Genomic DNA, 11,703 nt, shown 5'->3' on the forward strand with positions numbered 1-11,703 from the left:
GGATACTTGGGTCGGATTGTGGGTTGACCCGCCTTTAAATTTAAAACGGTTAAAAATAAAATTAAAAATACTAGAGGTATGTTTCGAACTTGCAACCTAACAAAACAAGTACAACTCTTTAACCAACTAGGCTACAAAGACTTTATATTTTAAATTCAACAGGAAATTTGATAAACGCGGGACGTTTTAATATTAATATAAGTTTAACTTTTTAAGTAACTAATCTATATATATATATATATATATATATATAATGATGTTAGTAAATGGATACTTGGGTCGGATTGTGGGTTGACCCACCCATAAACTTAAACGGTTAAAAATAAAATTAAAAATTTTATCCGTAATTTTTTTTCACGGTTTTTTATATTATTAATCGTGCAAATGCACGGGCTAAATTCTAGTATATATAATGATGCTTAATTTTTAAAGTGTCCGGATTGCCGGGTCGAGAGCTGTGGTTAATTTGGACAATCCGGACACTTTATCTATATTAAGCATCATTATATATATATATATATATATATATATTAGTTAGTTAAAAATTTGAAATTTTAATGTCTCGCGTTAATCAAATTTGGTGTTGAATCTTAAATATAAAGTGTTGTTAGCCTAGTTGGGTAAAGAGTTGTACTTGTTTTGTTAGGTTTGCAAATTCGAAACCTACAAATAAAATTTTTAAATTTATTTTTAACCGTTTTAAGTTTATGGGCGGGTCAACCCACAATCCGACCCAAGTATCCAAATTAACCACAGTTCTCGACCCGACAATCCGGACACTTTAAAAATTAAGCATCGTTATATATATAGATTAGTTAGTTAAAAATTTAAACTTTTAATGTCTCGCGTTCATCAAATTTGGTGTTAAATCTTAAATATAAAGTATTGTTAGCCTGTTGTACTTGTTTTGTTAGGTTGCAAATTCGAAACTTACAAATAACATTTTTAAATTTATTTTTAACCGTTTTAAGTTTATGGGCGGGTCAACCCACAATCCGACCCAAGTATCTAAATTAACCACAACTCTCGACCCGACAATCCGGACACTTTAAAAATTAAGCATCATTATATATATAGATTGTGAATGCATGTTAAAATCGCCCTCAATTTGTGACATTCTCATTTGCCATAGTTTTTCTAATTTCAATGTTAATTTGCGGTCCCAATTTATAAGACCATCTCCAACCGAACGCCATTTTCAAACCCAAAAGGAATTCACCTCCAACTGAACTGCATAAGTAAACCAAACAGGGTTTCTCTAGCACCCATGTATGCGTATGTATGCGTTCATGCTCTAGACAATCGCATAATTATTTTTTACATTTCAGTCCTTAAACTTTTATTTAATTAATTTTATATATTAAACTTATTTATATAATTAATTTATATAAGTTATTTAAATTTTAATTTGTTTATATGTTTTATTTATTAAATTTATTTATTTATATTTTATTTTTATTCTATATTTTATATTAAATTTATTTATATAATTTATTTATGTAATATTTTTTATATAACATAAATTTATAATAATGTTCAACAAAATATTTTACTTTAATATATATATATATATATATATATATATATATATATATATATATATTTTTGTGTATTGTAGTTTTTTAATTTTTAATGAATTTTTTTAATTAATTTATAATTAAATTTAAAATAACTGGACGATAATACAATAAATATTGTGGTGTAACTTATAAGTTTATAAAATATATGAGTTAATATTAAAAAGTTATAAAAATTGATGTTAAGAAGAATATTATAAGAATATTCTTTTGGATTTCGGTTGGAGAAGAATTATTATTTGATGTGATCGGTTGGAGACTGTCTAAGTTGCAAAAACTATGAAATCATAAAGAGATTTTCCTCTTCAAATATTTGCTACTAGTTTTATATTACTTATAAATTTAAATTTAATTTTTTAGTTCACTTAGTTTAGATATTTTTTAAAATTTAAATAATAGAATTAAATTTAGTTTTGTAAACTTTTTTATTATAATCATTTATATTAAGGTATTTATAAATGATTTTGCTCCTTTTTTTAATTAATAGGAGGTTATTGATCATAATGATTTTTTTTTTTTATCAAAATCAAAATAAAATTTAGTTAGTGGTTTTAATTTTGTTAATTAATTGATTAACAATTATTTAATAAGAAGTTCTCAAAAAAGTTTTATTTCACATGACTAGATCATCGTGTGACAAGATTACATATAAGATATATAAATCTCCAAACTAAATATTCTCATACCTAGGGATAAAAATTAAAACGAGCTCGATTATGATCAATAACCTCAACATTAACCGGAGGTGGTGGTGGTGAAGGAAGAGTCTGAGCCAGTTCAGCGGCACAATAGCCATAAAGAATATCGCTTTCCTGAGTTGTATAGCCTATGGAGCCGAGAAGGGTAGGCCAACACTGTTTTTGAATGGTTTGAATGGCCCGACAACACTCAGTTCCCAAATAAGTCTCACCATTGAGAAAAAATGAAACCATTTCACCAGTGCATGACCGAAGCTCGAACATAGATTCCCAACAAAGGTACGACGTTCCATTACCTTCATCCAATTTCAGCCTTTCACGAAGAGTAGGTATGTTGTTGTTATTGAATATTGGACGCCCCATGGAAAATGTGACTAAAAGGGTGAGACTAAAGAACAATACCAACTTATCAATCTTCATGAATAATGGATTAATGGTCATAGCAATGTGTTATAATAGATAGAATAATCTATATATAAAACATAGGCTTGTGAGAAATGGTTTTATAGAGGTAAAGAGACATGAAGAGACCATATTGATTTCAGATTAATTAATGTAGGTGAGAAAGCCAAGAGTTTGGGAAGAGATATATTTATGGACTAATTATTAGTGTAATTTTATTGTTTAGATATTTTGTTTTTTTTTTCAGGAACATGACAAGTATAAAATTTTCAAATGATAAATTTCATAACAAAATATTATTTTAATTAAAAATAACAATGTATGAGGTGAACAAAATAATATTTACTTAATAAAATAATGAAAATTACATTATAATCTATGCAGTATTCTAAACAAAATATATTTTATAGAGAAGAAGAAAAAACGTAAAAATAACTCCCCTACTATAATTAGGGAATTAGAAAAGTCAAAACCTTTTAATAGAGTTAATTCCTACAATTGAATAATAACTACATGATCATCCTCTATATAGGTGCTTGATTAAATTTAATTGACATTTTGGTATTTTAATTACCATCCCAATATGTTTTTTAATCATATAAATTAGTCTTTATCATTATTTTACAAAATAATTATACATTTTCTTGATATGGGATAGTGTTTGTTTATATTGCAAGAGTATGATTGTATAAGTGAAATAATATATATATATATATATATATATTTATAATTAAGAAAGTTACATTTTAATCAAAATATATTTGTTAAATAATGATTAACATATAATTAGTATAAATAAATAAAATATATATATATTTTCAAATTTGTTTTCTTGTCAATGAAATGGTCTTGTTTCAATGTATCCACTTTTCTGCATCAAATTAAACTATATTTTTGGTAAATATGAAGATGTTTCTAGATGAAAGAACAATACCTAGGACATCTAATTAAGTCATCGATTTGTTAGCTAGTATAGGTGCGTGCCTAATAACAAATATTGTCATTATGCTTTACTTGTCATTTTATGTTTATCCCTCAGAAATTGTATATTAAAGTTTTATTTTTCATGGAAACGGGTAACTGAGTAAATTAAACCAGATTAAATACTGTTTGAAAACATTTTTAAATCAATGATTGTTTGGTAGGTTTGTTATTTCAACTGATAAATTAAAAGGTTAATTATTTGAGTAAAATATATTGATATGTATAAATATATAATAAAAAAAATTATAAAAAATTAATAAATATTTTAATATTTTGATTAATAATTTAAATAATATAATTAATAATTAATTAAATTATCAATTATTTAAGATTTAATGAATATATGTTTATAGATAGAATATTCTTTTAATTATAATATACTCCTTGTTAATAATGAATTATTTTGGTAAATAAGAAGATGAATCCAGATGAAAGAACAATGCCCTAGGATATCTAAGTCATATATTTGTCATTTTATGTTTGTTGCTCAGAAATAGTAAATTAAAGTTTTTTTAGTACTTCTTATTCCAGAGGTCAATGCAGTAAAGTTTAATGAGTATTCCAAAATCTGCTGATACCACCACTTTGGAATACTCAGGTCAATTCCAATGTTTAATTGTCATTAAGTTTTATTACTTCTTATATATTCCAGGTCAATTCAGGTCCTTCATGTTCTTCTTTGATATGGGATAGTTTTATTTGCAAGAGTATGATTTTGTATGAGACCCTAAGAGACTTTAGAAATAAAGGGGAGACAATTTGGAAGGGAATATCACTTATTGAAAATAATGATGAAAAAAAAGGAAAGAGAGAATTTTTTAAAAAAAATTCAGTTCTCTATAATTTTCTCATTAAATCCCCTCTTAAAATCATTTCTTTTATAAATGGACTCATTTATAACCAGAGTCTTTTATAAATTTTTCGCAAAAAGTAAGGTATGATACTGATACCAAAATTATTTGTTCAGTAACGTATGAGATTGATATATCGAGATATACCGAAATAGTATTTAAAAATTAATATATATATATATATATATATATAATATTATAAGGAAATAATTAAATAAATTTAATATTAATTTAATTATGAACTCTTATTTTTTTTCATTTCACGATATATGAACCAAATATTAAGGTATGTCGGAAAAAAAAAAAAAAAAAAGAGTTATCACCTGGCAAAAACTATTCAAATATTAGATGCTGTTTTCTTATTGCCCATCAATTTAAATAAATTTGACTTATTAACAGCCAATTTTTAAATAATGCATAAGAGAACAACGCTCGAGTCTTATTTTTCTTGTTTATCATATTAATTTAATATTTTTTTTATTATATCCACAATTTGTATCTATTGTTTTTTTAATAAATTGAGCATATTTATGTGGACAAGAAAATGAAAAAATAAAAATCATTTTTCAAAATTATTTTTTATTTAAAATGATCAAATAATTTATAAAATAATATATATTAATGAATAATTCAATTGACTTTAAATCATATTTTATATTGAACTATTAAATTTAATTCATATTATTAAGATATTATTGAAAAAGTTAAAAGTAAATTTGAAATTACAAAATTACATTAAAATTACAACTTTTTTTTACAAAGTTCAAATAAACATAATAATTTAATTTAAAATTTTCAATACATCTTAACTAGTACTTCAATTAAAAAATTACAATAATATTTTTTAATTGTAAAAACTTAATTTGAAGTCTACCGTCAATCTTTTATAGAATCAAAATAACACTGAATTCGGTGTGATTTTTATGGAATAAAAAGTAATGGTCAACGAACAAATATATCAATAAAATTACATTATAATAACAATTATAAATAATTAAATAATAATATTTAGAGCAAGGATTGATATCACAATACAATTATTAAGATTCAATAAAACAATTCATTAGACAATGTCATAAATAAGACCATATTGTATAAACTCCACACTAATAATGAGAATCATTCAGTTCATGAATGTCTAAATCTGTATCAACGTTTGTTAATGAATGTCTGAATCAATGTTAATTGTGAATGAAAGTCTGAATTTCAGACTTTGAATCATAATATATTTATATGTAAAAAATATAAGTTATTATAAGATGAAATAAGTAGACAGAAACCAAGATTAGGGTTTCAATCTGTGGATTCATCTCAACGGTTGTCTGGCCGCCACCGATTAATCAGCATTTCATTTATGCATTCCAATACAAGAAGAAACCCCTTATCAACAAAAGAAGCCTCTCATCAAATGATACAGAATGCAAAATCAAAATCATTAAATTAAAAAAGGATCAGAAGATTCCTGGCTTGGATTTCTCAACTAAATGAGAACAGCGCTCGATAATTTCAGTTTCGATCATCTGGGAAAAAATCATCATTTCCAACTTAACTATAAACAAAATCAGAAACCCAAAAAGATTTCTCCAAATCTTTTCATGAACAACGATATTGGATTATCAGGATGATTCAGAAAGAAAGAAACGGAGTTGAATTGAATATTGCGCCGTCTCATACACATCACCCATTGATTTGGTAGCGTTGGTAATCAGTAATCGACGCAAACTAACTATCAACAGGAAAATTAACAAGAAATTGAATGTAAATAAACAAAAATTAATAAACATGATCGATGAACTGATGAAGAAGACGATGATAATTTCATAAAGGAGCCTTGATTTATATAGTGGGGTGATTGTAAGTGAGTTTTGTTGGGTATTAAATTAGTGGGCTAATGTCACGGCCCATTCATTCATTAGACCCATTCATTAGGTGATGAAAGTCCAAAAAGATTTACAAAGCCTTAATGTATATACTTTAGAATTTAGAATGTTCTAGATTTTGTTAGGATTTTTCTTTTTGTAATGATTTCTAAAATTTTCTAAAAGTTTCCATTCCTAAGTAAATGATAACTTTTTAGAAATTTTTTAGAAATTCCTAAATAGATATAAAATTCTCTAGAAAACTTTAAGAAAAGGAACTAGAAAGATTCATTCACTTTTATATATATAAAACAAGTCTTCTACAAACAGAACACAATACATACTACAACCCCAAACAATATAACTTTATATTCTTCAAATTTTCTCTCTCAAAGTGTTATTTATTCTTGCCTCTTTTAATAAGTTAACTAGCTAATATTGACTCAATTTAAACTAAGACCGAGGAGTTATTTAGTAACAAAATTTATGTCCGTGCCTTCTGGATTCATGTAATTATATTAGAGCTTATTTTATATAATTATTTCTTAATTTCTTAAAATTAAATTCAAGTACTTTTTTTTAGCATATCTTTATTAATTTATTAAGTTTATCCTTTTAACTTTATAAAGTTTCTTTAATCTATTTTTCACAAAAGAAAAAAAAATTATATATATTATTATTAAATTACTCTCACTATAACTTAGTGAATCTTATTAAAAAAATGTTTTTAAAATAAAAGAATAAATTAACAATATTTAAGTTTATAAAATATTACATTTAATATTTATAAAACATATATATGGTTATGTATTTGTCTTTATAGTGTTGCACATAAAGCGGTCAGACGAGCCAACTCATGGCGGGGCGGGCCTACTCATCAAAACTCATCGTTTGACAGGTCAACGGCGAGCTGGCCCCCCATTCAGGCGGGCTGAAAATTCCCAACCCAACCCAAGGTGTGTTGCGGGTTAGGTAGGTCAGTCTACGGGTTGTCTCACTACAAATAAAAATAAATAAAATCATTAATAGACTTTCAATGTGAAACTTCTAGAACTGTAACCAAGTTTGAATCCACAAAACCTTGAAGGCGAGAACGTAGAGAAGAAAGACGAAACAAATAAGTAGCCGGTGGCCAATGAGCGAAGTATTGAGTATTGACTATTGCAGTCTGGAACCAAGTTTGAATCCACGAACCCTCGAAAGTGAGAATGAAGAGAAGAAATGCGGAACAAATAAGTAGCCGGCGACCGATGGGCAAAGTATTGAGTATTGATTGCTGCAGTGCTGGTTGGGAGAAAAAAAAAATTAGGGCTATGCGGCATATGCCTATAAGGCTATAAATCATATTAGATTTTTTTACCAATTCGCGGGCCAACCCAAGCCCGATCCACCTAGGCCCGCGACCCGAGCGGGCTGGCCCGTGTAGACCCACTTCTAAATGGGTTGCTAATATTTTAACTCAACCCGTCTAAATTGTTTGGCGGACTGACCAACCCAACGGGCCTAATCTAAATTCACGGCTCTAGTTGCACAAATGTTTATTGTTTTTTTTACTAGAAATAGTAGTGCTCGTATTAAATAATAAAAAACATAACTCAAATTAATATCAAAAAATATATCATTTTTATTATATATTATCAAACTAATTAAATATAACATACCAAATTTAATTAATTATTCATAAAATATAAAATATGTTAGATAAATATGGAAATGCTTAAGTTTATAAGACTATCCACAGTAGGGTGTCAAATAAGGTATCAAATGAGTGTTAAAATAATATCAAATGGTGCAGCAGAGTATCAAAATTAAGTGTTAAAATATGGGTATCAAATTTTGATATGGGACATAATTTGATGTGGCCCAATCACATCGTGCCAAGTGGTAGCACTGGTGGTTACTTTTTTGTTTTTATTTTTTTTAAAATACATTTTTGCATAATAATTAATCAAAAAATATATATATCATTATTTTTTATTTTTCGAGATCTATAAATAGAGACTTGGTTTGTGTCATTTGGACATCAAAAAATTTCTGAAATTTTTTACCATATTATCATCTTTGTTTGTATCACATTTCTTCATATCATCATATGGATATTCCCCCAGACCCTTTCAATCTCGAAGAGATTCAACAACAATGGGAGTTGGAGGAATCTTTACTCAAAAGGTAAAAAGAACTCTCGATTATAGTTTTAAAAATACTACTTAACAAATTACCAATGTTTAGAGTGTTTGTTTTCTTCTTTGTTTTAAATAATATTTGTATGTTTGATTTACCAAGTAATGAATATTATTGTTTGTGGTTAAAAAAAATGAAATTATGTATAAATGATGTGGAAGTGAGAGAAAGTGAAAAAGTAATTTTGATACCTTGAATAACACTCTATTGTAGGATATGCTAAAAAGTAGGTGTTAAAATAAGTGTTAAGCTGACGTGGCAGAGTATTAAATGAAAAAATTTGATACCCTGCTATGGATAGTCTTAATTTGGATATATATGTAATTTGGATATTTGGAGAGAGTAAAAATGAATCCATAAACTTAAAACAGTTTAAAATAAAATTAAAAATATTATATTTATGTTTTGAATTTGTAACATAAAAAAATAAGTACAACCATTTAATCAACTAGACTAATATAATTTTATAGTTCAAATTCAACAACAAAATTGATAAACGTGGAATATTTTTAACAATATAAATTCAACTTTTTAACTAACTAATATATATATATATATAATAATAATTAATAATGCTTAATTTCAAAATGTCGGAACTTTTGGGTCGAGAGTTGTGGTTAATTTAGATATATATGTGAGATTAAATAGATACTTGAGTCGGATTGTAGGTTAAACCGCCCATAAACTTAAAACAGTTAAAAATAAAATAAAAAATGCTATAAGTATGTTTCGAACTTGCAACCTAACAAACAAATACAACCCTTTTTAACCAGTAATCGCTCATTGATTTGGTAACGCTAGTAATCAGTAATCGACGCAAGATCTAAATTAACAAATGGATCAAAATATTCTTGGCTTGAATTTCTCAAATAAGTGAGAACAGCGCTAAACAATTTCATATTCGATCATCTGGGAAAAATTCATCATTTCCATCTCATAATATATATAACTCTATAATTTCTCTAAATCTCTTAATAGTAAGCCTCTCATGAACAATGATATTTGAAAATTAGAGTTCCAAAAGGGAGAAATGGATTAACAATGATATTTGAAAATTAGAGTTCCAAAAGGGAGAAATGGATTGGAATTGAATATTGCGTCGTCTCATACACATCGCCCATTGATTTGGTAGCGTTGTTAATCAGTAATCGACGCAAACTAACTATCAACAGAAAACTTAACAAGAAGTTGAATGTAAATAAACGAAAATTAATAAACCTGATCCTTGAACTAATGAAGAAGTGGATGATAATTGCAGAGAGGAAGCCTTGATTTATATAGTGGGTGATTGTAAGTCAGTTTTGTTGGGTATTAAATTAGTGGGCTAATGTCACGGCCTATTCATTGGGCGATCATCCATCCAGCCTTAATGCATGTACTTTAAAATGTTCTAAATTTTGCTAGGATTTTTCTTGTGTGAAACACTCTAAAATTTCTCTAAGAGTTTCCATTCCTAAGTAAATGATATTACTCTTTGGAATTTTTTTATGTAGATATAGAATTCTCTAAAAATAAAACTTAGGAGAAGGAGATCTAAAAAGATTTATCCAAACAGAACACACTACATACTATAACTCCAAACAATACAACTTTATATTCTTTAAGTCCTCTTTCTCAAAGTGTTACTTTTTCTTGTATTTTTTAATAAGTTCACTAGCTATTATTGAGTCAAATTAAACTACTGGCGCATGACACGAGCAGTTACTCGACGACCAAGTTTATGTCAGTACCTTCCGAATTCCTGTACTTATATTAGAGCTTATTTTATATAATTATTTCTTTGTTTATTAAAATTAAACTCAAGTACTTTTTTAGTTTTATTTTTATTAATTTATTAAGTTTATTCTTTTTAATATACTTCATAAAGTTTCTTTAATCTCTTTTTCACAAAATATATATATATATATATATATATATATATATATATATATATATATATATATATATATATATATTATTAAATTTCTCTCACTCTAACTTACTAAATCTTATTTAAAAAACGTTTTTCAAACAAAAGAATAAATTAACAATATTTAAGTTTATAAAATACTACATTTAATATTTATAAAACTTATATATATGATTATGTATTTGTCTTTATAGTGTTGCACATAGAGCGGATAGACGGGCCAACTCATGGCGGGGCAGGTTTACCCACCAAAACCCATCGTTTTACGGGTCGACTGTGGGCTGAAAATTCCTAACCCAATCCAAGGTGGGTTGTGGGTTAGGCGGACCAGCCAGCGGGTTGTCTCACTACAAATAAAAATCATTAATATACTTCCAGTTTGAAATTTTAGAACTGGAACCAAGTTTGAATCTACGAACCTTTGAAGGCGAAAACGAAGAGAAGAAAGGCAGAACAAATAAGTAGCCGATGACCAATGGGTAAAATATTGAGTATTGACTATTGCAGTCTAAAACCAAGTTTGAATCCACGAATTTGAAGGCGAGAACAAACAGAAGAAAGGCGAAACAAATAAGTAGCTGGCGGCCGATGGCGAAGTATTAAGTATTGACTGTTGTAGTGCTGCCTTTCAGAGAAAAAAACTAGAGCTTATAAGTATTTTTAGTTGTTAGTCATATAAATTATATATGCAGACACAAAATTATAAATATAAATTAACAATCTTAAGTGGTTTAGTGATTAAAATGTTAATGCTAAATAATAGAGAAAATTGTTCAAATTTTGTTATGCACAATTTTTAAACTATTAAAAAACATTGGTTTATCAAAATAAAGTGAGGAGATGGTTGGATCCCAATAATATAGGTTAAAATTTATGATGAAATTGGTGGGTGGGTAAATGATATTCATAAAATTAGAGGTTGATTAGGATGGATAGTTAAAATATACGATGAAATTAGTGGTTGAGTAATGACATTCACGATATGGAAGAAGATGGTTTGTTGTTTGTTGATTTGACCGAAGTGATGATAAGTAAGTTTAGTTTTGGTTAATCGATTTTAGTAAGGTCACGTTATGAAAGGTCAGTTGGGGAATTGATGGGTTAACGTGAGAGTAAAAGAGATTTGTAACGTTGGAGATGGTTGATTTGATTGAAATGAAATTGTGTAAGTTCACACAATATGAGAGGTTGATTAGAGTGTAGATAAATGACATGGTTAGTTATCCGAAGTGAGGATAAAAA

At 27.0% G+C, this 11,703-nt stretch overlaps 1 protein-coding gene and 3 non-coding genes across 4 annotated transcripts; all 4 read right to left on the bottom strand.

Annotated features, from left to right (window-relative positions):
- Window positions 1–2,263: 2,263 nt before the first annotated feature.
- On the bottom strand, window positions 2,264–2,716 carry LOC124932127 (egg cell-secreted protein 1.2-like). Its single transcript, XM_047472735.1, has one exon. The coding sequence runs from the start codon at window positions 2,714–2,716 to the stop codon at window positions 2,264–2,266; it is 453 nt and encodes a 150-aa protein (XP_047328691.1).
- Window positions 2,717–5,762: 3,046 nt separating this feature from the next.
- LOC124923216 lies at window positions 5,763–5,929 on the bottom strand. The gene has a single exon (XR_007098221.1). It is a non-coding gene; the product is annotated as a small nucleolar RNA snoR143 (small nucleolar RNA).
- A 29-nt stretch (window positions 5,930–5,958) lies between these two features.
- Window positions 5,959–6,056, bottom strand: LOC124923098. The gene has a single exon (XR_007098117.1). It is a non-coding gene; the product is annotated as a small nucleolar RNA Z103 (small nucleolar RNA).
- Window positions 6,057–9,387: 3,331 nt separating this feature from the next.
- Window positions 9,388–9,485, bottom strand: LOC124923091. Its single transcript, XR_007098111.1, has one exon. It is a non-coding gene; the product is annotated as a small nucleolar RNA Z103 (small nucleolar RNA).
- Between the last annotated feature and the right edge of the window lie 2,218 nt (window positions 9,486–11,703).

This window comes from Impatiens glandulifera, chromosome 1 (genome assembly GCF_907164915.1).
Source record: "Impatiens glandulifera chromosome 1, dImpGla2.1, whole genome shotgun sequence".
NCBI classification, from domain to species: Eukaryota; Viridiplantae; Streptophyta; class Magnoliopsida; order Ericales; family Balsaminaceae; genus Impatiens; species Impatiens glandulifera.